The sequence below is a fragment of the Notechis scutatus genome, chromosome 1, assembly GCF_049901735.1.
Source record: "Notechis scutatus isolate UNSWTSFEM ecotype Mainland chromosome 1, rNotScu1.2, whole genome shotgun sequence".
Classification (NCBI taxonomy): Eukaryota; Metazoa; Chordata; class Lepidosauria; order Squamata; family Elapidae; genus Notechis; species Notechis scutatus.
In genome coordinates this window covers 303,049,953-303,076,590 of record NC_142009.1, presented here as the reverse complement: position 1 = coordinate 303,076,590, position 26,638 = coordinate 303,049,953, and the positions used below count along the sequence as shown (strand labels likewise).

Sequence of the window (26,638 nt, the reverse complement as noted above, 5' to 3'; positions counted from 1 at the left end):
AAACAAAAAAAGACTAAGCACCCACAGGATCATATGTTTTTAATGTATTTTTTATTTAGAAGTTTGTTTGATGAAGGAATAGCAAATGCATTTCAATATTTTTAGTTTCATTTTTAGACTTGAAACCCTATTATTTCCTTACATTTTGTTTTACTTATTAGAGTATACATTGTTATTGTGCCAAAAGGTAACAAGGCAATAGGAATGGTAAGCATAACATAACATTTAATGAGGGCTTTTATTAAAGTAAACTATTTATCGTAAACAAAAACTGTACAGTCTTCACATACACCCATTTTGCTTGTTTTGGTGAACCAAACGAGCTCCGATTCCATGTGCTCTGTAGACATAGGTCTTAAATCCAGCTGGGATTTCAGCAAGCCCCAAATTCAAATGAGATAGCCACATACAATAGGGAGAAAAAAATATTCTATTCTTTTTAACCTCTTATGTAAGCCATACAGAAACCCAATAAATTGTCCAGAAGTACATCAGCCTACAGCACTGCTGAACTAAGGGGATGTGGAGCTGGTTAGGACTGAGTTTAGAAAAAATCACTGGGAATCCCATGAAAGTTACTGAGTTTTCTAATGGAGTAATTGAGGAGTAGAAAACCATGCTCACAATCATCCACAGGAAAAAAAAGGTACTGTAACCAACTGCCCATTAGCAGGCATGTATGACATATGTGTACAATACTGAGCCCTCATAGAACCATTATTTCTAATAAAATTATTGGTCATGAACACTTAATTCTCATATTATACGGTGAATGAATGGATGTAACTTTAAACCTGAAGCACAGTTACATTTTAAGGCTCATCACTGGTGAATTTTTACCAATTGAGGGCAGACTTTATAGTAGACTTGAAGTGTAATCCAGGACAAAAGTAACCATAATCTATATGTTACAAAGAGCAGAAAGTTCTGAAAAACTACTTAATATTTGAATTTGTATTGAATAGGTTCTATGGGGTTTCATCACTTTGCTTTACTTTACAGTTTGAACTTATATGGGGAAAAAATAATACACTAACCCTTGGGTCCCATACAGGCAAATTAAGATTGCATTCTTCTGGCTGTTTCAATAGCACTGGATTTGGCCATTCCCTGTTTAGAGAGATTGTAGCACTGAGTAAGAAAAGCACTTATTAAAAAGCAAACAAGCATGTTTGAATGTGAGCTTTTATTTTATACAGATGCAGTATTAGCTGAAGCTTTTTTCAAAAGAAATCTCTCTACTTTTATTGATTAAGGAATGTTCTTTCAACTAAAAAAATTATCAGGCCGCAGAATCAGCAAATGCTATTTTATATAAATCACTCCCTCCCAATTAATCTTCAGATTTAAAGGGCTCCTGTGTGGGGTATATAGTTATGCTATCTGTTTATGGAGATTATTTTAACCTTTATAATCCATATCTCATGCCCGAATGGATAAGAATTGCCATCAGCAAAGAGTATGAATGGTACGAACATTTTACATTACTTGGCAAATGAACACAGCATTTGTCTGTTAGTTGTATCCTCACAGAAGAGTGCATTGATCATTTCAAAATGAATTTAATATGTAAATTATCCAATATATTATTATGTTTTAATGAGTTAACTAACCTTAATAATTCTATTATTCTATCCAGTCAAAAAGTGTTTCTTCTGAGAAACAAATTTCAACTCAAATTTGAAAAACCACATATTTTATCCACACCATTCTATCTATCTTACTCAATATTTATAAAGTTTCCAGCATAAGGCAATGGTGCATATGTGTAAAGTACCACAATGTTTTACGTTTAATTCTGACCTATACAGGTATTATTGGTCATTCCAGTTCAAATAATATTATAAAAATTAAACCCAACATTAAGAATGACCATGAAGACAGTGATTATGTTTTTTTTTATCATAGAGCATTCTTTTTATGAAAAAATAATGAAATTGTTCCCTAGTGGTACCTGGAATTATTTCAGTCTCACCCACCTGCAAAAAAATCTTTGAGGGAAAGGCTTAAAAAGCGTTCAGACCACCATTATGCATCTTAATTATTCCATGAAATATGTAGCATGGAAATTACATCATGCATGGTCATTGTGGACTAACTATCCTTCTTTAAGGGTCTTAATACCACTACATTCAAACTATTTAGGCTACATATGTTTGTGTACCCTCTAATAAGTTAAAACTAAATGGATGACATTATAAGCCAGGAGCTCCTAGGCTACCAAAGGCCATGTTCTGTTTAGTTTAAATAATGTAAATAGCTCTATACTGACAGTTATAAAATAAAGTTTAGCAACTGTTAAATCTATGCCCCAGTGTCTTGCAATCTCTTGGGAGAATAAATGCTCCTTTAAGTGAAATTCTTAACCTGACACCATCTGAAAAAATGCCATAGAAACAACACTAAAATTCAGGGTCTATAATAATTTTTATTTTAGTGTAATCTAAAGAGACATACCATTTAGAAAATACCAAGAAAAATTTATGTACAAGAGTTGATGCTATTGCATTTGGATAAAGCTGGCAAGTTCTTGCTACTAGCATAGCCCAGGAAACTCCACCAAGGAAACCTAGTATATTGGAATAGATGTTGTGCCCTGTTGTTTAGAAGGGAAAAGAGACAGATTAGTTTAGTTACTTTCATTCAAAGCACAGTATCCTTTTTAAAAATCTAGTTTCATAAGACTCCACTTACGTTTGGCCCACAGTTTGATAGCTCTCAGTGTTAACCTGAAATTGTCAATGTTTGGTACTAGATGGAGAATTTCATCAGTTACTCTGCAACCTGAAACACAGAAGCAAAAAAACAAAACAAAACACCAACCCCATCATAATCTTATTTTAATTCCAAATACTTGGAAATTTAGTCAAAAGATAACTCAACTCTAATATCTAGCTGTGAGATTTTATATTTGTAATCTAACGCACATATCGGCAAAATAATACATAAACTGATATTCAATCTCAAGTTTGAAATTCTTTAAGTTCAGATGGAAACCATTAAAACACAAGCTCAAGTAATTTTGTTATCGGGCAGGCAAAAATTATGATAAATAAAGCCTAAATAAAAGTACTAGTCATAATACACAGAGGTGTAGTTGGAACAAGAAACCTATTTCCCAGAAGTCATTTCTCCAAAATGTACTACTTCTTAACAGATAAGACAAAGATGCATTATTGTGCAAGCTAAATAATAAGCCAACATTCCAGCAGAGAGCTGCTACTCTTCAAAGGATTGTTTACCACTTTCATATCCCAAGCCATGTCATCTAAAAAAACCTTTTTTTCAATTTGCCATAAATGACTTAAGTCCCGACTTTGTAAATCCTCTGCCACATGGCTTTTTTACCACAGGTTACACAACTGTTTTATATTTAAGGTAACTCGAGGAATGAGAAGCAAGTTAATGTCCAATTTGGATAAAGAATGAATTGTGAAAAACTTTTATGCAATTCAAAGCAGAAATCATTATGAAAAGTCACTCACTTTCTTAAAAACTAAGGTTCAACTTTTGCTTTGATTACACAAATCTGGTTAAAATAAACTTACCATTAAGACTTCGTATGCATCTAATGTCTAAATTTTTAAGTAGACTATCATCTCGAAGGTCTAGGTCTTCAGGAATAGTTTGCAGTGCTAACCTGGCAAACAAGATATCAATCTAAACAAAAATAAATAAAATAGAATAAGCTCTCAATCATATTATCCCATTTGCTGACAAAATATTACAAAGCTACAGTTTTAAGAGGCATTCTAATGTAATTTTATTACAAGGTTCTCTCAACCAGAATAACCAGTAATTTTCATAATGGATTCTGCAGTTTTGTATGAGGTAGAAATCTAAACAGAAGATATTTTCATTATTTCCTAATAAAACCTGATAGATGTAATCCTCGCTTAAGTACTATTCATTCAATGACCCTCAAAATTTGCTTCAAGTTATAGCCATTGCAGTGCCCTTGTGATCATGTGATTACAATCTGGGGTCTTGGCAATCAGTCTTACAACAGCCTTATTGAATATATAGGGAGTCCTCAACTAACAACCATTTATTTAGTGACTGTTTGAAGTTATAGTAGCACTAAAAGAGTTACAACTAGTGCCTGAAGTTACAGCTGTTGCAATATTACCATGGCCACATGATAAAAAATTTGGCCACTTAGCAGCCTGCCTGCATTTATGGTTGCAGGGATACTGCAATTCCCCCACCTGCCCAATGCGCCCTTTTGTGTTCCTGCACTCTGCAACCCCCAACATTCTGGTTGACCTTTACGGTCTTCTTGCTCCCACTGTTGACCAAGCATGTTCAGATTGGGCCTCTGAGAGGCAGCTGCTGGCAGTTTTCTATCTTTCTCTGTTCTTTACTCACTATCTTTTCTGTATCAAATCAATCTTGCGACACTGCTTTCTTCTCTCATGTCCTCTGAATGGTGCATTCAAATATCATAATCGCAAGGTAAAGTTCAAGAAGCTTTGCAGTTTATTTTATATGTCGATTGCAAGTAAAATTATGCATGAAGAATAGTGAATGAAATTTCATCCCTTACTACTTCAGGAAATCTGTTTATTTAATAAACAGATTACCTATCAAATGAGTTTATCTCATATTAAGGTGTGTAATTCTGACTATCTGAACATTTTGAGAGGTTTGGTATTGCTTGTTGCTTTTAGAGCACTACATAGTATGAGACCAGGTTATTTAAAAAACGACTTCTCTGCAGTAGCTTCTGCTAATCCCTTCAGATCTAGAAGAATTGGCATGTTCTAGGTACTAGTGAAAAAACAATGTCATCTAGCAAGTCCAAGGAAGTGTGCCTTCTTTATCACATAGGAACAGCTCCCCTCTCCAAATACAGACACACCCTACTCTATTAGCCTTTTGCAAGGCCATAAAAATCTGGACATTTGGAACTGAGATGTTAGTTTAGGAGTTTTGGTATGAGTGTATATATCTAATACTTTGTTTTTAATGAATCTTGATGCAGTTTTAATTGGCGTTGTTTTAATATAATTCTCTGTTTTGTTTCTTTACCGTCCAGAGTTTCTTGGACTGATGACCAGCCATATAAATTGGATGGCTAGATGGACGGACAGATAGATTCTTATAACTGAAGCCACAATGTACTCTGCCTTACAGAAGCTCTATCCATGGGAGTCTTACAAAAAACTAAAGCTTCTTGTGACAGTATGTACCATTGAAGGTTAAGGACCCTCATTCTGTCTTGAAGGCTTTGTTAAAGGTCTTAGAAAACAAACAAACAAAAGGATTGGGGATGATAAGCTACTAGTAACACCTCTCCCATCAATGGGCCTACTGTGAGATCTATAACAGTGGAATGTTCTGGTCCCTTGAGACCTAGGTCTTGTCTTCTAATACAATGATTCCTCTAAACTGGGAAGAATTGTGGACTCCTTTGAAAACAGCCAAGTGTGACTTTATTCTTTTCTAAAGAGCAGGTGTGTAACATATAAGAAAAAAGATTTCATCTTACCTCTATTCCATCAAAACACAATTTAATAACAGGGACAAATGCTTCTTCAACAGCCTGAAAAATAAGCATTTTGCAATGAGAACTATTCATTCTACGCAGAAACAAAGCTACAGATTGTCCTAGACTTACAATCCTTTGTTCAGTTACCATTTCAACTTATCGAACTGCTAAAGGGACTGAATGATCTCCAAAGTTATGACTATTGCAGTACTTTCACATGTTCAAAATTTGAATACCTGTCCACCTTTAGGACCACAGTGGTGCTTCAACTCTCCTCCTTCTGCCTATCTCTTTCTCATCTATACTCTTTTGGTCCCCTGCACTCTGTGGCTCCTGATGCCCTAGATCAGTGGTCGCAAACCAGTAGTCCGCAGTCCACGGGTGGTCCGTGAGAAAATTTTAGTAGTCTGCAGAGAAATGTCACCCCCAGATCACCCACCAATTAATCCAGGCTGCATGGGAACATAAGGCTGCGCTGCCCACATGGCCCGTGGGAACCCTCCCCTCCCACTCACTCCTTACCTAGCAAGCTTGCTTGCTAAGTTGCTATTTTTCTTTTTCCTGACCATCAGCTGTTCTGCTGTGCTGAGAGATTTAGATTAGCTAGAAAGCAGGAAATGGTTGGATTTCTTGCTTTCTAGCTAATCTTTAGATCTTCAGCTCTGCTTTTAAGCAGAGCCGAACCTTCCTTAAGACTGAAGCTTCTATTATTCAGTGCAGGTAGCCGATGGCAGAATTATTGATCTCTAAGTGAATCTGTGATTCTGTGAGCAACTCAATCTGACTGCCTTGCTCTGCCTGATTTTGGGTAAAGGTTGCTCTTTTTTAATAAAAATTCAATATTTACATACATGGTGTGTTGTAAGTTAATTTTGTGAGTTTGCTTGCAAGCAAATTTTATGTGACAGACTCAGCTAGCCAATGGCAGAAAGATAGATCTCTGAATGAATCTGTGATTCTGTGAGCAACTCAATCTGCCTGCATTGCCTGATTTTTGGGTAAAAGTTGATCTCTTTTTTATATATATATACAAAAATTCATTATTTATATAAATATTTATAATATTCACATACAAGCCATGCCCAGCCAGTACATGACCACCAAGCCATACCCACAAATTAGGCCACGCCCACATAACCGGTTGTTAAGAAATTTGAATCCCACCGCTGCCTGTGTGTGTGTGTGTGAGGGTGGGTGGGGGGGGGGGGGAAGAGAGGTTAGATCAGATCTCTCTCTCTTCCACCAATGTCAGCACGCTACCGACAGTCAAAATTCTTATTAGAGGTCACCGGAATTTAAAATTATGAGTTTGGTGGTCCCTGAGGTCCAAAAGGTTGGCAACCCCCGCCCTAGATGACTTTTACCATCTTACTGTTCTGGCTGCTGACCAATTATGCCTAGCCTGGTCCTTCAAGGCTTTCTTCCCAAGATCACACGTGGTTGTTTCCTCATGAGAACTGATGAGCTCACATGGTTTCCTTGTGAAGAGCTAGGGACGGCATGCACTGTCAGCAGCAAGTGCAAGATGAAAAAGGGCAGCTGGGGAGGTGGAGGGCAGCAAGATTCTTGAAGCACAGGGTAGCAAAAGACTCAGCTGCAGCAGCTGGGGCTTCCCAAGACACAGAGACTTTTTGTTGCTTGGTTCTTGGGGTATGGCAAATCTGCACCATGTTACTGGGGTTTCCTAAGATGTAGTGGCTTTGCATCACCATGCTGCTGGCCTGGATTGTGACAGGTTTCAGGGAGAGAAATGTTTTTGCACTGTGCTATGGCTAGAAGCTTCTTGCATTCCCAGAGCCTTCATTAACCAAGAAGCCATTGAATCGAAGTGTGGCAAACAACCCCAGAGCCATGAAGTTCTGTGACTGCTTGCCGCACATAAGGCAGGGTTCAGAGCAGCCAAAAGGCCAGATATGTAGGAAAGATACCGGGGCGGTGGTGGTGGTTGGAGGCAGTCCCTTACTTTACCAAGGCTTAGGGCTGAGAGGGACTAAGCCCAGAAAAGCTTGGATTGGAATGGGTCCTTAGCTAACAATTGGTGGAATTAGCTTCACAAAAGCAACAGGGAGCATCAGAATTGCCACTGCTAAGTGATGAAATCACATGATGTCACACTTTATGACTGCATCACTTAGTGATGGGAATTCTGATCCCAACTGTGGTCCTAATCAAGGACTAAAAAGATGAATAAGATTGGTTTTGAGTCCTATTGTTTCTAATTCTATAATAAATAGCAACAAAATAATAAGCAACTGGAATAGAAACAGCACTGCATTATTGGAGGATATTGCAAAATTAGCATTACTTCATCATGCACTACAGAAGCAACTTTTTGAATTGTTTGGTTTGGATTTATAAAGTTTATAAATTAAAAGAGAAGCTACATACCCGTAAGTCTTTGACCTCTTCCTGTAATTTCAGTTTTTCATAAAATGATGTGAAAAAATCACTCCTGTCAACATGCCTTGGCGCCACACATAATGCATCAATGTCTGCACCTAAAGCAAGCAACCATAAACTGTTAAATATCACATAAACTGCCAAAATGTCAAGGCTGTAACATCTACTTTCAAAAGCAATATTCTCTAATGTAATATATCCAAGTACATTGGACAATATTCATGTTTTTCTTGTTAATTCAAATGCATACTTTCAATTCTGCCATTTACAATAATCCTGAATAATCTAATTGTCAGTTACATTTATAATTCCCTCAAATTTAAGATAAACAATTCAAAACATGAAATTTAAGATTCTCTATAATTTTGCACCTCATTTCTTCTACTGAAGAACTGTTATTTTTAATTCAACATTTATGTAAATGTTTCATAATATGCATACCAAACGGCCGAAATAGAAGGCTACATTCCCATTGATTGGTAGTATTTAATTAAAATAAGAGATATATTTTTCATTTTCCAAATATATAGTATTTTAAACGAGAGTATGTTTTTAAATTAATGAAATTTATAAATGTTATACAATTTAATGCTAGGTTCAATTCACTTACACAGAATTAACTGGGCAGAACTAGCAGTTTATATTAGGGCTAGTCAGAATTGGAAGTGTTAAAAAGTGTTCCTGAAGCTCTGGACTGATCACAGATTGCTGCACTGACATCAAAAGGGATCTTCTTGTAGATTTTAAAGATGGGAATAGGAGATGTCTTTGATTATAAAAAATCCTTGAGAAATCTCCAAAACATGAAAAATTCCCCAAAATCGTGTTACTTATTTTCAGACTCCAAACAGCTAAGTTTTGGTAATACACAGAGACTACAAAGTATATAACTATCACCAAAACATGAAAGGATACCCATGCTGATTTTTGAAGAATGCATCTTTACAATAGGTACAATATTCTTCATTGCTCTGATAGCAAAAATACCAAAGTATACCTACTGTATAGTTTATTGTAAGAGATAATCACAGAAGTTTGAGTTGACCAGAAAAGTTTTAGCTGACTTAATTGAAATAGGAATTGTTAACAATATAGGGCTAACATCACACAGCGGCTCCTTGAAAAATTTTCTGGCCAATTTTCTCTAATAGCCAAGATCAGTTTAGAAGATGACACTCCCTGAGATAGCAAAGGGCCTTTCCTGCAACAAGTGGGAAAGTTTCTGCTACTTTTACTTCCAACAAAATTATTTTGAAAGTTGTGTACATTTTCCAGATTATTATTTTTTTGTAACTGAACACATATCTGTTCGTCCGTCCATCCATTCACCCACCCACCCATGATAAATTACCTTTCGTGTGTACGCCTAATCGATATGAGCCAAATGTAAAAATTTTCCCTCCAACGTTTTCTATTACAGATTGAGGAAGATTCTGAAAAAATAAAAAATATGATTTGAGTTTTTCCCCCAATTTTGTAAACCATGCAGTCAATACAATACTGAAAGTTAGAGAACAGAAACTAGCTATCCTATAGACAGCACACTAGTTATCATGTATCTGAGCTCCAATTAGTAGCTTATTGCTCAGACATATAGGAACAAATTCATCTATATATAATAAAATTCTACCAATTATAATGACTTTCTCTATCTCAACAGAACTATACTGAAATACTAAATATAATTCAACGTGAACAACTATACATTTAATGTATCTAAGTAGAAGTTATAAAAAGTTGCTTCCTTATATACTGAAAATCCACTTGCTGAAATAGTGCACTGTAAGCACAACAAAAAAGAGAAATGTAACAAAGTGAGAATTGCAAATCACCCTTGGTTACTTTCATTTTAGGGAATCCATAATCTCTGTCTACTGGAGATAATAAGACTTGTATAGACTAATTAAACATTTTTAAAAATAAATCTATAGGGACAAATGTCTGAAAGTCTATTTTTTCCCCTTGAAACTTTTTACTATTTCTGCTTTATTCATACAAAAACTATGAATATGTAATATTCCTCTCAAGATATCTTTTATCCATCTGATAGAGTTATCACCTACAAGTTTACACAATAATACATGTGATCTTTTAAAGCTTTGTTATTTTTAAATGAGTAATAACATTCATACCTTAATTTCACTGATTTCTCGTATCCATTCCTTTACTAAGTTATTTAGTTTTCCCAAAATTAGAATTCTGTTGATGAAATACATAATTATTACAGCTACATAATTTGTTGTTACTATCATTATCATCAAAATTATTCTGTATTTGATGTTTTTTCTGCTAGATTGTTAGCTATTTTAGGACTTCCACTGGTAAAAAAATGACTACTAAATAACATTACATTTGAAAGGTAATACACAAAATACTCCCATTTTGCTAACAATTTAGCATATATTTTATGTTCATTTTGTGCTGAAAAACTGTGCAATAGATATAATTCCCATTTCACTCCTATGTGTGATGAACATGACCAGAAAATGGCTATGTGATAGGAACAACTATACTGCAAGAATAAGAATCAAATTATGAATGAAAATTCGACAAAACTAAACTTTTTAAATATAAAAACAGTCCTGACATGTTCAGAAATTTAAATTTTCAACAAGTGGAGCCTGAGACAATTGGAAGTTCTGTGTTGCTTCTGTTATGAATTTTCATTTTTCCTGAGAAAATCTCACACAAGAAAAATAAAAAGAGTTGTATTCACCTGCGTTGCAGTTCTTCCTCTTCTTCAAAGACACCAAAGGGTTTTAGGGTTTCAATTAACTTCTGGGTAAGTATACAGTCATTCTCCTTAGGGGAAGCTAAACTGATTGGTGAGGTAATGCCATAATGTTTCTGCGGCTGTTGTGTTTGTTGTGATCCCTGGGTTGTAATTGGACTGTAAGTAAACAAAACAAAATTATAATAAGTAACATTTTAACAAGAAGTAATTACTGTACTTAACAGAAAAAAATAAACTGAAAGGCTAGAAATTTGAAAATAGTTTATGAAATATTTATTTATAAATTTGTAAGCAGTTATTTAATGAAATTTGTAAACAGTTATTAAATAAACATGCTATTACATATGAAACCACCTCTATACTAAGTAACTTATTTCACCTAGTTCATCATCATCAATTCTTCTTTGTTCTTAAGGAAAATTAACATATAACGCTAAAATAAACAAATCAACAACATGTAGTCCTTAATGGAAGTACGTCTACATGGAGGCATGCATGTAATGGGATACCTCAAGGTTCAATCTTAGCCCTGATAATTTTTGACATCTTCATAAACTATTTAGATGAAGGAATAAAAGAGGATACCATCAAATTTGCAGACAAGCTGGCGGGAATAGCCAATGCTTTACAAGACAGACTCAAACTCCAAAAGGATATGACAGACTTGAACACTATCCAACAAAATACAATTCAGTGGTAAGAAAAGTAAAGTTTTCTTAGGCAGGAAAAGCCAAATGCACAAGTATAGAATAGGTGATATCTGGCTCAATGGCAATAACTGTGAGAGGGATCTAGAAGTCCTAGGGGACAACCACTTAAATGTGAGCCAGCAGTGTGCTTCAGCTGCCAAAAAAGCCAGCACAGTCCTAGGCTACATCATCAGAGAGAATCAAGATCACAGGAAGTGTTACTACCACTTTATAATACGTCACCACAATAGAAAAAATATGTCAAGATTTCTAGAGTGCAGAGAAGAGCAACAAAGACGATTAGAGAACTGGAAGCTAAAACGTATAAAGGGTGCAGTTCATTGAAATTTAATAGTCTGGAAATACACCAAAACGATACCACTTACTTTATTTTGTAAATGAAAACATTTTGGGGAATCAAACATTTTCAGTATGATTAACAATGTATCTATTGACTTATATTTTCTTTCCATTCTAATGTTTTGTCCAAAAGTTTATGAGAAGCCTGAAACTAATTAGGCCAGTTCTTTTTTCCCAGTTCTCAGTATAGATGGTAGAATTAGCACAATAGTGATCATCATTTTAAGTAATGTAATATAATTTAGTATTTCCAAAGATATTTTTTAAAATTTTTGCAATTCTTGTGTTGCAGTTCTTAACTTAGCAACCACATACTACCATGTATTAGGATGATAGACAACAAAACAATTAAAAAATTAATGGAATATTACAGAAATTTTCTAGAATAGCATAATACATGAGAGTCAGCTTAGTGTTTAAGGCATCAGGTTAGGAAGTAGGGGACCATGAATTCTAATCCTGCCTTAGGTACAAAGTCAGCTGGGTGATATCAGTGAGTTATTCACTTTCAGTCAAGGAAGGAGACAACTTTCAAAAATCTTGACAGGTAAACTGAAGGGATTAGTTTAAGCAGTTGCCAAGACTCAACATTGACTGGAAGGCACAAAAAAGAAAATAATATGCAACCTACTTGAGGTTTTTTATCACTCTAACCATCATGCCATTCTGATTGCATCCAGCTGGATATTATACCATATTTTGACACAAGTCCATACTAGTTATAGTCAGTGTACAAGACGGGTATTATATTTCAATGGTTTCCAATCTATGGCCCATGAGATCTATCAATCCCTTGGCTGATTTCTCTTTAATAGACTCCATACAGTCTCAGAAGCAGCTTTTGGGGAAACAGGGAGAAAGGCATTATCTTAAGATTTTATCATCCATATGTTGGAAACTTAAGCCATTGGAATCTGTTAGAATCTCTCTTACAGATATATGCCCACAAACTTTACATTCTTACTAATTGATACTTGTTAATGAAATGGTTTTTGAGGGAAAATAAAGTACAAGAATGTACTAGCTAAGAAATAATCATTAATGTTGTTTCATTTGCCAGTCAACTTATACTTTAAATTATCTGTCAATCTTAAAACAATGTGTTGTATTCTACTAAATTCTTCCTGCCATAGAGATATTTCATATAGTTGAGATTTCAATGTCATGGATAGTTTAAAAGTTGTAGCCGCTTTACATTTAATCCTTGCTTACTGATCATTTGTTCAGTGGCTGGTTGCCATTTGTGACTTTGCCTGCCAACTTTCCATAAGCAGTAAATAGAGAAGCAGGCAGGCAAACACACAAGTCACTCTGGTAAGTGCCCCAAGGCTTCCTGCGGTTGTCTGAGAGCCTCTCCAAGCACTTCCCTAACTCACACATAGCTAGCCCTCCCAATGCCTTTCCCAACCCCAGTGGCATTTCCATGCTCCTTGCTGGTACTTTCCTTGCTTTCTCTGGTACTTTTAACAACCTGCAAATCTTCGGCTACAGCAACAATTGGACTTCTGGAATTGTCATTGCTAAATGATGTGGTTATGTGACATTGCTCTTTACAAATGCATTGTTAACAATGGCAATCTCAGTTCCAAATGTAGTATAATAGTAACCCAAAGACTACCTTCTGTTATTTTATTTGGCAGTCTCCCTCAAATCTGCCCATGACAGAAACAGTATTTTGGAACATCAAACTGGAAGTGATTACTGTTGATCAAAAAGCACAAACATTAAGAAAAAGTTCAATCTGTGGTACATCTTGGTCTAACATATTTCATGTAAGATTTCATGTTTTAAAAGAAATTCAGAAAACTAGTTCATTCTAAAGAATAGCTTTCTGTTAAATTTAAAATAAATTTCTAAGTAAACAGCTATCCACTGGTTACGTAAATTTGAGACAAAAATAATTTGTTTATATTTAGAAGAAATGGAGAATTGTATTCAAAAATTAAATACATGCACTTGCAATACTTTTAAACTGTTGAAAGTCAAAATAAACTTAATTAAATTGAATTTTTGACTTAACTTTTGACTCTATATATATCTATAAAAGAGAGGACATCCAAAAGTGGTATGTTTCTACCACTTAACCTGTAAGCAGAATCACTGTCATTATCTTCCTTCTTATAGATCTGATGGTTAGTTAATTAAGAGCATATTATTGCAAATAATAACTAGACACAAGAACAGTTTTTTCACTGAAAGCCATCACTCTTCTAAACAAATAATTCCCTCAACCCTGTTCAACTATTACAAAGTCTACACTACTATTACCGTTAATCTTGTCATCATTCCTTATCACCCATTCCCTCCCACTTGTGACTGTATGATTATAACTTTGTCGCTTGTATCCTTACGATTTATATTGACTATTTCCTAGTATGATTTGATTGCTTACTGTACCCTATGACTATCATTAAGTGTCGTACCTTATGATTCTTGACTCTTGATGGTGTATCTTTTCTTTTATGTATACTGAGAGTATTTACACCGAGACAAATTCCTTTGTGTGTCCAGTCACACTTAGCCAATAAAGTATAAAGTATTCTAATATAATAAGAAAGTCAGTAGATGCTTCATGGGTTATAGAAACACCTTTGATTCCATTGATCATATCAAGCTTTGGAAAGTGCTCAGAAAAATTGGTATCTCTGAACATCTCATTCTCCTCATTAGAAACTTACAGAGCTCAGGACACCACAGCATGGACAGAATATAGCGAAAATCACTGGCTCCAGGTTTGCAAAGAAGGGCAACAAGGCTACAGATTCTCCTTTTATTTATTTTACCAAGACTAACACTTGGTACAGCAGCTATGAAGACCTTGGAAAAAATACATGCAAGTCATTGTATTTCCTATGACTCTATGGAAGTGAAAGTTGGACTTGAAAGAAGCAGAATAGGAACAGCACTGCTGTCTTTGAACTTTGGTTTTGGAGAAGAGTTTTGAGCACATTGGGTACAATCAATAAAACAAACTGATGGATCACTTAACAAATCTATCCAAAATTCTCATACAAGACACAAATGACATGGCTGAAATTATCCTATTTAGGACACATTATGTGAAGACCCAGCTCTCAGGAGAAGGCTCTAGTGCTGGGAAAGGTAACACGAAAAAGAAAAGGATGTCCAGTTGTAAGGTGGATGGATTCAATTACGCAATGAGTATTGTAACTGAGTCTATGAGAGCTGGAAGAACAGATTATAGAGGCAGACCATCATGGACTAATGTGATCACTAGGACTTGAAAAATGTTTTGATAGTATATAATCAATAATAAATTGCTCTTTGGGAAGTATCTTAGTCATATTTAATTCCTAGATATATACCTTTGTGTTGTACTCTCTTGATGCAAAATGCTTCAGCTAAGGGATATAATACTGAGAAAGATATGATGGATGACCATGTATCCACTTAGCATATATCCCCCAATGGAACATATATGTTGACCGTGAATGAGGTGGCTATAACAATGTGAGCTCCGCCCCATAGACTAGTAAAAATGGAAGATTTGATCCATCTTATGATGAGGGCTGAAGATGCTATGTGACTCAAGGGCACCTCTTAGAAGAATACTAGATAGTCTGTGAGCATGAGCGATCTAGGTATATTTTTTATTGTAACTTATCCATTCCTTCTCCACCTTCCATTTGGCTCAAGTGACAAGAAAACTCAACTGTTGTGAACTATACAGTTCATCCCTAACATGAGAGTGGTACTCATTCAAAAAATCTACTTATGTGATGCATTGCTCCTCTATAGTAGAAGCTCCAATCTCCAAGACCGGTGACAGATATTAGGAAGGCCACCTTCACAATAACCATTTTAAGGATATGGTGTATAATGATGGAAGGTGTGAGTATCTTAATGCCTTGACTAGGTTAAATACAACATGGAAACTCAATGCAACATCAGCATCATAAGTACAGGGAGCTTGCTAACTTGGATTATTATGCAGAAATGGGCCGAAAACCATCCTCTGCAATAACTGATTGGGACTAAGAACCACACCCTTTCTTAAGGTGCTTGGTATAGGCTATACTGTCTCAACTATAGGGAGATCAGATTTTGGGACATTATCAGAGCTTAGGTAGATGTTTATATTTTTTTTCCTTTCTAGGTCTGATTTTGTAAAGTAAGTCTATGAGATTATTTTCAACTGATATTTAGCATAACCTAACTGGCACAGCTGGTTCTCTTCAACCTTCAGTAACACTGAATTCTAAATAACAAGGGTCTCAAATATAAAATTCTTTTTGGACAGTAATTATATGGACAGACCTGAGTATTTGAGGGACATCCAATTCTACGTTCTGTTCCTTTGTTAGGTAAAATAGAGTGAGAATCAGCAGGAGCAGAAAGAGGCACAGAAAACACTGTTAAGTCCCTGTTGTGAGTACATTATCCACCCCTGCCCCTTTCCTAGGGAAATGTAGTAAGCATTTCACCTTGCAGTTGTCAATTTACTAGGTTGTTTTCTGCCTTCTGAATCATGTAATACAGATTTTGATCCAGACTTCATTTGCCTGAATTTAGACCTTTATGGCTCAGCCGTTCTACTGTCAATTGTTAATTCCACTGATATGCCAACCAAAAAGGAGAGATCATATGTAGCTCAGCTCATATATAACTCCTTCTTTAACAAGTGCACATGAACTATTTCTCTTTCTCACTTTATGTACAATCCTTGTCATTATAATATATATTAATAATATGGCACCCTACTTTCTTCATACACACTTTTTTTTTGGTAGCACTAGTCAAGCTGGTCTTATTTCTAAGAAAGCAATGCTTCACTTTACCTCACTACTTAGCCAGATTTTCTGAGATTCTCCACTTAGGCAGGACACTCCACATTGAAAGCTGGATTAGTAGAAGACCATAAATGTTTAACATTTCAATAATGTTGTAGAGAATCACCATCTGAGATAATGTTTTTCTTTATTGTGACTGGCAAGTGCCTCTACAACTTACTGTAAGGCAACAGTATCTACTGCAGTGATTGTGACTGTACCTTGCCAACTAGATGCTATCTATATATAATTATTATCCTTCAGATGACTAAAGGACTACCATAAACTAGATTTCCTTTATACACTCACTTTCTGCTTTAGGATGGAGCCTAAACATTGCAGTCTACACAATAAGGTCAATGAAATGTTTTATATGCCTTGGGATCTGAACAAGCCATAATGGAACAGGACCACTTTTTCAATACTCATGGGGATGAAAGTTAGATCAAATATTTATACTAGTAATATATTCTTGGTTTTTGAACCAAGGAGTTTTCTACAGGCCAGCTAAATGGAGATATGTAAGTATACCTCCTATAGGTTAAAGGTAAAAGTAAAGGTTCCCCTCGCACATATGTGGTAATCATTTCCGGCTCTAGAGAGCTGGTGCTCATCTCCATTACAAAGCCAAAGAGCCAGCGCTGTCCGAAGACATCTCCGTGGTCATGTGGCTGACATGACTAAACGCCAAAGGCGAACAGAACACCGTTACCTTCCCACCAAAGTGGTCCCTAGTTTCTACTTACATTTTTACATGCTTTCGAACTGCTAGGTTGGCAGAAGCTGGGACAAGTAACAGGCGCTCACTCCGTTACGTGGTGCTAGGGATTCGAATTGCTGAACTGCCAATCTTTCTGATCAACAAGCTCAGTGTCTCAGCCACTGAGCCACCGCATCCCTTAACCTACAGGTTAGGGAATGCTAATTCATCTCCTTGGTGGAGGCATCCAATAATGGATCTCAGTACTGTCACACAGAATCAACAGTGTTCTGTTTCAGTTTATACATTTTAAATGAAGATAGCTCGTCCTTGTTCTTTTTTAGAGACAGTTTGAATAGGAGCTTGAATACTTCTCAACTAATGACACTAGTGTGCCTGCCTTCTTTTAAGGAAACATGTCTATTATATGCAGAAGGTGGAGGGTTTTTTGTGGGATCTAAGGGAAGAATTAAGTGATGGATACTAATTTTAAACCTTGGATCAACATTCCTAATATCTACAAATCTGTGGTCGACAGTGGAATAATTTCCTTTCCCTGTCTCAGTGAGAGAACGACAATCTACAGTATCTTGTATATTGTATTCTTTAGAAACTATTTTGAAGAAAAATAGTGATCCCTTCCTCTTCAAAATACAAAGGGGCAATTGGCTTGATTGTCTCAATGCTTTCTCTCTCCTCCCGGGAGAAGCCTGGAGAACAGGAAAGAAAGATTATTAATTACCTACCAAAGCAATCTGACATTGGTTATCATTTCCTCAACTATAGGCAGTGGAATATAGTTTTAAATGCTGGACCAAAACTCAGGATACAGTGACTTCTCTCTTAAGCATGGAAGCAAACTGGGTGATCTTGGAACAATCACTCTCTAAATCCAACCCACACTCAAGGTTATTGTGGTGGAAAAAATAAAACCATATATTGAGTGGAGATGTATAAAATTAAGGGAAATTGTAAATCTAATAAATAAATAAATAAATAAATAAGGGTGTGTGCGTTATGTACTATGGCTATTACCCAGAATTCATAAAGAGAAAGAGAGGTAAATTAACATACCTGAAGGCCTCACTGTCAGATTGTTACTTCCTAGTATGGCAATAGCTTTTGATATACCAGTGATGGCTAACCTTTTCCACGTTGCGTGCCAAAAGTGCACTCGCGTGCCTGCACCCATGAGGCAATGCATACACGACTCCCGCGTCCCACTGCACATGACCCCCTGCACGCTCATGTGCCTCTGCGCATGCACATGCAACCCCCCCACACATGCCACATGCCTCTGCACATGTGCATGCATCAACCATCCCGCCTCTCCCCCCACATATGCATAGCAAATACCCGACAATCAGCTGGCAGGGGCATGGGTGCATGCGCAGAGGGGCTCTTCCGGGCGACCTCTTGCGTGTTGGCAGAAGTAGCTCTGCATGCCACTTCCAGCACGCGTGCCATAGGTTCACCATCATGGTGATATACCAAAGAACTGTAGTATTTGCATCCTTGGAACAGACAGACCTGGAGTTTAAAATAAAATTAAAAGGCTACAAAAAAGTTATGAAGCATTATGTTCTCTGCAGCATCTCTACATCAAGGCAAGCCAGGGCTGAAATTGGAGACAGGTTTTTTTTTTCTCCCACAGCAAGCAGGATAACAAAATTGGAGTAAGTGAAAGAGGACTTTCAGTACTGAATGCAGGGCTCCAGTTTAAGAAACAGCCATTCTCCTAACTGGATTTAGAGAAACTTCAATAGAAAAAATAAAACCTGAAATAAAGTTTTCTAGTTTGATTGCTTATTCATATAAAACAGGGCTGGGCAATTAATTTTCCCAAGGAGCCACATGAGAAACTGTTGTGGAGCACTGCCCCTCCTGCCCCCCACCCCCGGCAATACTGCCACCACCCAGCCCAACACTGATACCATAAACTGGACAGGGACCACGCACAGCCCATAGGTTGTAAAATGCCCAGATTGTTTTACACTGAAGTTTACAGAAAACTCACACACACAGATCAATATTTACATTTTAATTCCCACCATCCACTAAAGCACAAAATGGGAGTCACCAGAACCCTACACCACCAAGCAGAAGGTCTGCCTACCAGCAAAGATGGGAAAGAAAAAGAACTAAAACACATCAAGGAAGCCCTCAGAAGTATGGTTATCCTAAGTGGGCCTTCATCAAATCTCAAAAGACCCTACTGGAGCTCCTCCACAACAGACAATGAGAATAAAGGAATCAACATTCCATTCGTTGCAGTATAGAAAAAGCTCAGGAGAATCTTCAGCCAACACAATATATATGCACATTTTAAACCCAAGAATACACTAAGGCAGAAGCTTGTCCACCCCAAGGATAAAACACCAGCCACAAACTGAGCAATGTGGTATATGCAGTACAATTCAGTGAGCCATGTACAGTTCTGTATATTGGGGAAACAAAATGACCACTTCATAAACACATGGTACAAACATAGAAAAACAAGTCCATCAGGACTAGATTCAGCAGTCCATCTGCATTTAAAAGACAAATGCCATTCTTTTGAAGACAGCAAAGCCTACATTTTGGATAGAGAGGATTGCTGGTTTGAAAAGGAGATCAGAGGATATCTGACAAAATTGAACAGCCCTCTCTCAACAGAGGGGGAGGATATGGCGTCATCTATCTCTCATCTATAACACAATCCTTTCAACAGTTCCAAAAAGGTTCCACACCCATTTGCACCACTCAGGTGAACCTGATGACACCAATAAACCTCCTGGTGGCCTTAACAACTCAAAAATTACCAGCTGTCTGCAAGGAGTATAAATCCCTCTATTCCCCATCATTCAGTCAGAGGTGAAGAAGCTTCTTGGATGAGAAACATCCAAGATATTTTGTCTTCAAAGAAAAACCAGGAACTCCAGTTGCCTCTTGAAAAAGCACCTTTGGGATGCTCAGGTCTGATGGCAGCAAATACATTTGATAAAGAACCCTGAGCAAAATATTCATTATTTCCAGTTATTGAGATAAATTTCCCATTTACTAGAGAATAATCATGTAAGAAGTAATCATGTACCACCCCCCAAAATGAAATATTTTGGAGATATTAAGAGGCAGAATATTATATTTCCCCAAAGGAGAAATCTTAAGATAGAAAGCAGTCCAACAGCCTCTTTAGAGATGGATAATTTGTGCCATTACGAAATCCAGGCCAGCCTATTCACAAACAAAACACCTTCAGGTCCAGATGATGGGATTAAGTATTTACATCCCCACCCACCCAAATTCTAAGAACAGGACATGACTTTTAAGGCATAATAGGATTAACCCACCACCATTAAAATAGCAAAAGACATCAGACTCACTACATTGCACAACCCCCTGCAGCATCTTTGCACAACCTCCTGCAGCATCTCAGAACCCTATAAAAATCCATGTACTCATCAAACCAATTTGTCAGCTATCCCAGAACTACATGCTATTGTTCCTTCTGCTCATCAATAAACAGAGTCCTTCTTTCCAATCCATTTTATTTCCAGAGCCTTTCTCATGACTTGGAACCCGACTGGATTTTTCCTCCTACAACCACATACCCTATATGAATGAATGGAAGCACTGCAAGTAACCCAAACCACAGCAATGGAAGTTCACTGTGTTTAATCTTTCCTTCTGGCATTCAGGCAGAGATGGGAAAGAAGTAGCCACGATATAGGACCACTCCAACTGCAGCATCTCTACTATCCTGAGTGACACTGGGAAAGATTTGTTATCCCATTTCATATGGAACAACTATTGGCCCAGTAGCCTAAACCAGGGGTCTCCAACCTTGGCAACTTTAAGACTAGTGGACTTCAACTCCCAGCTTTGCTGGCTGAGGAATTCTGGGAGTTGAAGTCCACAAGTCTTAAAGTTGCCAAGGTTGGAGACCACTGGCCTAAACATTACCAAACCATTTAAAAGATACAGGAAGTATTAGCCAGACTGCCAATATAAAGATGACAATGATAAAACCAACAGAAATGGTGACCTGTAACTTGTGGCTCACAATCATTTCCTTTTTAATTGACACAATGGCAATGAACGAATAGTTGAGCATATTATATTTCAGGCTCCAGTACATTTCACAAATTATTATTCATTATTTTTATATCCTCTTTTATATCTGGAAAAGTAGAAAGTTTTGGAATGCTCTGTAAGAAAAAGAAATGATATTAACAAATTATTCCACTTTTATAGAGCAAGCTAATTTCAGTACATTTTCAATAAATCTAAATACTTTTAGTCAGAACTGTGATACTTTCCTTAACTCAGTCTTCTGAACTTGCTTCCAAAAAGATGCTTTGGAGTGCAGGGGGGGTGGGACTGCAAAGCATAGCATTTATCTGCAACAACTTAAAGCTACTTTAAGAATCTGCATACAGCCACAGGCATTCCAATGCTCCTTTCTGAAATTCAGTCTGAAGCACTGAATTTAAATTGCAACTGCAATTGAAATTGTTGCAAAATATTCCCAACAATCATAACAATTATTTCCTGATGCTATTTCAACACAGGCTCTATGAGTATACAGTTTATTTATATGTATGTATGTATGTATGTATGTATGTATGTATGTATGTATGTATGTATGTATGTATTTCACCCATGGAAGATAGCAAAGTAATCCTATATGATTTAGTAATACAATTAGAAAAGTATTCATGCATGGAAACTACTTTTAAAAAGCGGGCCAAGAAAATTCTCACATCAATCAACTCACCTCAAACTGTTGCACTTTCAAATCTTAATATTCCTGAACGCCCCAAAACATCATAAACATCACAGCTGGGTGGGGGGAATCTACAAAATGTACCGAAAGCCTGTAGTTTTGAGGCCATACTATGCCAATGACAAACAGAAGTAAACGAGAAAAGAGGATGGGTAGGAATAAGTTTGCCCTCCTTCAAGACCACATACTGTAGGGATCTAATCTTAGGAAAAACAGTACGCGAACGTGCCTAAAAAGAGATCAAATTAAAATCTCCCTTGCTGAATGCTTCTTGCATTGGGGGAGACGGATGGGTTGCAACCCGCGTGCAACTTTCATTAGTCGGCGATGGTGCCAAGCAAGCACCCGCGGAGTTACACCAAGCAGCCGATTCCAGGCAAGGCTGCATGGATGCACGGAAACCTCCGGGTCTCCACCAGACCAACCAAACCGCCTAAGAGCTTTGTATCCAGACAGCCGCCGCCTCCCGCCAGGCCCCACAGAGGAACGGCTTTAGGCATCACGTGAGCGGGGCCAACAACCCGCCTCTCTTGAGTGCCACCAACGGCGCGGGGAACGGCTTTTGCCGGCCTCTCAGTTCCTGCGGCCGAGGCTCGGCCAGGGACTCGGAAGCACCATCCCGACTCCCAAAGTTGTACGGTTAAAGTCGTAAGTGGGGGGGAAAGATATTTCAACGAGACTCCCGGCCCGATTCCATCTCTGGGAGAGAAGAAATGGATTCGGCTGAGGGAAGACGCTGCCCGGCCTAATAACGTGAAAAAAAAGGGGGCCGGGCGTGAGTTCGCCAGCAAAGAAAAGGAGCGGGGGGGCTGAAATGTGGACACCAGAAGAAAGCCGGCCGGCCAAATGGCCGCGAACTCGCCACGGCCCGGAAGCGCTCACACAGGTTGCCTCCCAAGGCTCCTGCCAGGCCTCACGAGTATACCCGAGCCAGTCCCTCTCCCTCCTTTGGCGGCCCTCAACTTACAACGGCATCGTCTCTCCGGCTGTGGTTAAACGCCGTCTCTTCTTCTCCGGGACAGTCACTTTTTCCGCCCCTGAAAAACGGGCCCCGTGAGCATGATATGGGCCTGGCTGGGGCCCTCTCAGAGAGGGTGAATAACCTCTCACTAGGCCTGCTAGTTGCTGCTGTTGTTGCTGCCGCCGCTTCTAATTCTTCCTCTTCCCCTCCGGCCTCCTAACATGGCGCCGAGGCGCTACCACAGCAACGTTCTGGAGATGGGAAGGAGAAGGCGGGGCCGCGGTGCAGAGGCCAATAGACGTGCTGACGCAATGGCGTTTCCCAACCCTCTGCGTCAAGTGACGAAAGAGGGCTGCGGGTAATGCGCTTGACTGTCGCCGGTTTACAATGGTTTATGGGTAATGTAGTCCTTCAGGCGATTCGGGCGTTTGAAGTTGAATGAATTAAAGTTTAATAACGGTTCCTGCACTGCCTGAGCATGCGCCGTGGAAAGGCATGGAAAGTTGATCGTTTTGATTGTTGTTGTGAGAGATGTTTATGTATAGGGTAATTCTTGTTTCCTTTACGATTTGTCAAAGGGGCGACGGGAGGAGATTGAAAGAGAAATCTCCCATTTACACTTAGAGGTAAAGCTTGCACTTCACAGTAATCTGTTTTTCCTTAGAATGTTGTATAATTTGTCGTTCATTCTTTTCTTTGGTTCATATATGTTTGAGCCATTATTTTATGATTCATGTTTTGTGAATAAGCTATAGGTATTTATGCAACATACTAAGTTAAAATCAAACAAATCATGGCTTAGCATAATATTTGAAGTGAACCCAGTCTTGTGTAATTAATCAAGGAAAGGGAAGATTTCATTCATAAGCTGCCTGAATGGAAGGATAAAAAGTGCAGATTATTTAAGCACACAAAAGCCAGGATTTCCTAAGAAAAATCATCAAGATGTCTATTAATAATTATTGCCCATAATGCCCAAATGAAATATTTATATTTGACAATATCCTGAGGGATCAGAAGATGTGTCGAGATCTGGCCCATTTAATTGCCAAGAGTTGGAGATGACTGAATCACCGTTATATCCTGAGGATAAGATAAAAGGATGATTTAGAGTGAGAGGATACACTCATATTTGAAATGTGTGCCAAAGGCTGTAGTTCAATATTAGAGCAGAACCAAATGTTTGGTGTATAGTTCTTATGTTTCACCAGATAAGACTAGAAAAAAATTACTTGAAAGTCTGAACCTCAAAGTGTCATCATAGTTGGAAAATTCTGGGATCTGTACTGTAGATAAATAGTATCAGGAGAGCTGCATGTTTTTAATCCTATTTTCTAGAGTACATCTGAACCCATTCAGATTGCCATTCTAAGTACAAGTATTGAATAGTGGAGCACACCAAAAATACTGATGAGATTTGAAATCTGGATTTTGATACTATAAAGACATCTATCTTAAACTATCAAGGAAAACTTTTTATAATCCTCGGATAATTCTTTATATAAATCTTAGTTGTCCCATCTGAATAAAGTTGTTGTAGCACCCAAAAAAACTAGAGTCTTTGTATTATACATGATTGATTCATAAAGTATTCCACTTTATGATGATAAGGTATTTTAAATATTCAAACAGTGGGAAAGACCACAGAATAGGGACTTCGTTATCCAAAGTGTGATTCCTATTTATTTAAGCAGTTGTGTGAGTTTTACTTATTTCTGATGAGGCAGATTCCCAAAAAATAATCTTATCAGTGGAAACTAAAAGATTTTCCAATTTGAATCGAGTGAACCTGACTGAACACTCAGTTTATTATGGAGCAATAAGAGCAGTGCAACATTTTTCTGCCTATATTGTGTCTACAGAATGCCAAGTGGTGGACTTATGCTCCTGGGTGATAAGTATGATGCATAGGAATGCTTGCAGGCCCCCTATAAGAAAAGAACCATCCTATAACCATGCCTATAAGAACCATTCTAGGCATCTATTGTATGAAGTCACTTGGATTCAAAATCTGGCTATCCAAGTCTATTGGAGTTGCCTAAGGTAAAATTTGGCCCAGTTATCCTGGAAGAGTTCAAGCCAGTCATCACTTATGAAGTCAACAGTGTCATCAGCAGTTTGAGTTCAGTCTCCTGTATTTTAGATTTCTATCACCTATTGAAATCTTCTGGGAAGTGATGGTTGGGTCAGGGAATGGTGAATGTTTATCTGCAGAAGGGGGTAATTCTGTTTGCCTTGAAGGAGACAGATGTCTGCTCTTGCGCCCCAACCCCAATGAACAGATGATTGCTGTGACTAGTTTTGTACCCAATGGATCCAGACAATTTTCATCCAATCTCCAGCTGAGAAGGTGAATGGTATACAGTTCTGAAAGAAGCAAATTATCTGAATCATTCTTGGTTATAAACCGAGACAACATTTATAATGTGGATTATTTTTGACAGACCCAATATGGCGGTAGAGTCCATCCTGCCTTCCTTGATTTCTCTGCCACCTTGCTACCTTGCCTCTGCCGATTTCTCTGCATCAACCATAGAATCCTCCTGGCCCATCTTAGAGAATTGGGAGGCACTGTGTTATAGTGGATTTCCTCCTTTGTTTGGATTTCAGTCCAATCGGTTTAGGCAGGAGGAGAGGTCAAATTCTACCTTGAGAGGTGCCTTAGGATTCTATTATCTTGGCACTCCTATTTAACATCTAAATGAAGCAGCTAATGAAATCATCTGTTCATGTGGGTGTGGTATTATCAGTATCTCCAACCAGAATCAAGTGATGCCGCTGAGGTCCTTTCCTTTGCACCTGGAAGCTGTTAGAGTCCGGATGGGGGGAAATGGACTCTGGCTCAAAACACTGGCTAGACTGGGTGTGGCTATTGATCCTCCTTCCTGACACCAGAGATTTCCCACATTTAATTTTGGCTGGAGGATGCACTTTGCCAGTGAGGATGTGCAATTTGGGAGTCCTCCTGGACTCATGATTTCTGCTTGAATAGTAGATGGCAGCCATGGCTGGAGGGGTCTTTGTACAGGTTTGCCTTGTGCACCCATTCCTGGACTTTGTACCTAGTGACTCATGTCATAATAAGCTAATCAAGTGATTACATTCGGATTACTATAACACATCCTGCATGGGACTGCCCTTGAAGAGTATTTGGTAGCCTGCATGGGACTGCCCTTGAGGAGTATTTGGTAGCTACAGCTGGTCTAAAATGTGTTGGCATGAACAGTTTTTGGTTTTTCTCATTTAACACCACTGCTCTGTGAGCAGCACAGCTTCCCAATAGGTTTATGGGGGTTATGGCTGATAACAGTTGTTTTAATCTTTGCACACTGTCTGGAGTCATTGGTGTGAGATGGGTGGCCATCTACATTATTTTTGTTTCCAGATTCAGGGGCTAATAGGTGACCCACTACACCTTTCTGAGCTTCCCACTTTGTCAATCAGCATTAAAGGCAATGCAGGGTTAAGGACATTTCTCCATTAGTGACTAAGAATACAAAATGAAGTAATGTAATGCTTCCACATCCATAGCCAGTTTAAATAGAGTTATTTTAATAGTTGAAATGAAACTATGAGCCCTTTTGTCCCCTGTGTTTATTTCTCCACATACGGTAACCCTAACCCATTCTTAAGACCATCATGAAAGAAATGCAGATTGTTGTTTCAGAGTATTGTTACTTTAGATGGTAGTTTTGCCAAATTTAGATCATGTGAATAAGTATTATCTGCATGCCAACAAATGTGTACA

At 37.8% G+C, this 26,638-nt stretch overlaps 1 protein-coding gene across 1 annotated transcript in view; it reads right to left on the bottom strand.

Moving 5' to 3' along the window:
* Positions 1–23,143, bottom strand: part of PAPOLA (poly(A) polymerase alpha) — a 52,793-nt gene extending 29,650 nt beyond the window's left edge. The window contains exons 1-10 of the mRNA XM_026679389.2: positions 22,897–23,143; positions 10,608–10,781; positions 10,024–10,090; positions 9,243–9,324; positions 7,880–7,989; positions 5,492–5,545; positions 3,549–3,660; positions 2,695–2,784; positions 2,458–2,596; positions 1,038–1,110 (exon numbers count right to left, since the gene is read on the bottom strand). Coding sequence (XP_026535174.1) covers positions 1,038–1,110; positions 2,458–2,596; positions 2,695–2,784; positions 3,549–3,660; positions 5,492–5,545; positions 7,880–7,989; positions 9,243–9,324; positions 10,024–10,090; positions 10,608–10,781; positions 22,897–22,904 — 909 coding nt within the window. The 5' untranslated portion in view covers positions 22,905–23,143. The remainder of the gene's footprint in view (positions 1–1,037; positions 1,111–2,457; positions 2,597–2,694; positions 2,785–3,548; positions 3,661–5,491; positions 5,546–7,879; positions 7,990–9,242; positions 9,325–10,023; positions 10,091–10,607; positions 10,782–22,896) is intronic.
* Between the last annotated feature and the right edge of the window lie 3,495 nt (positions 23,144–26,638).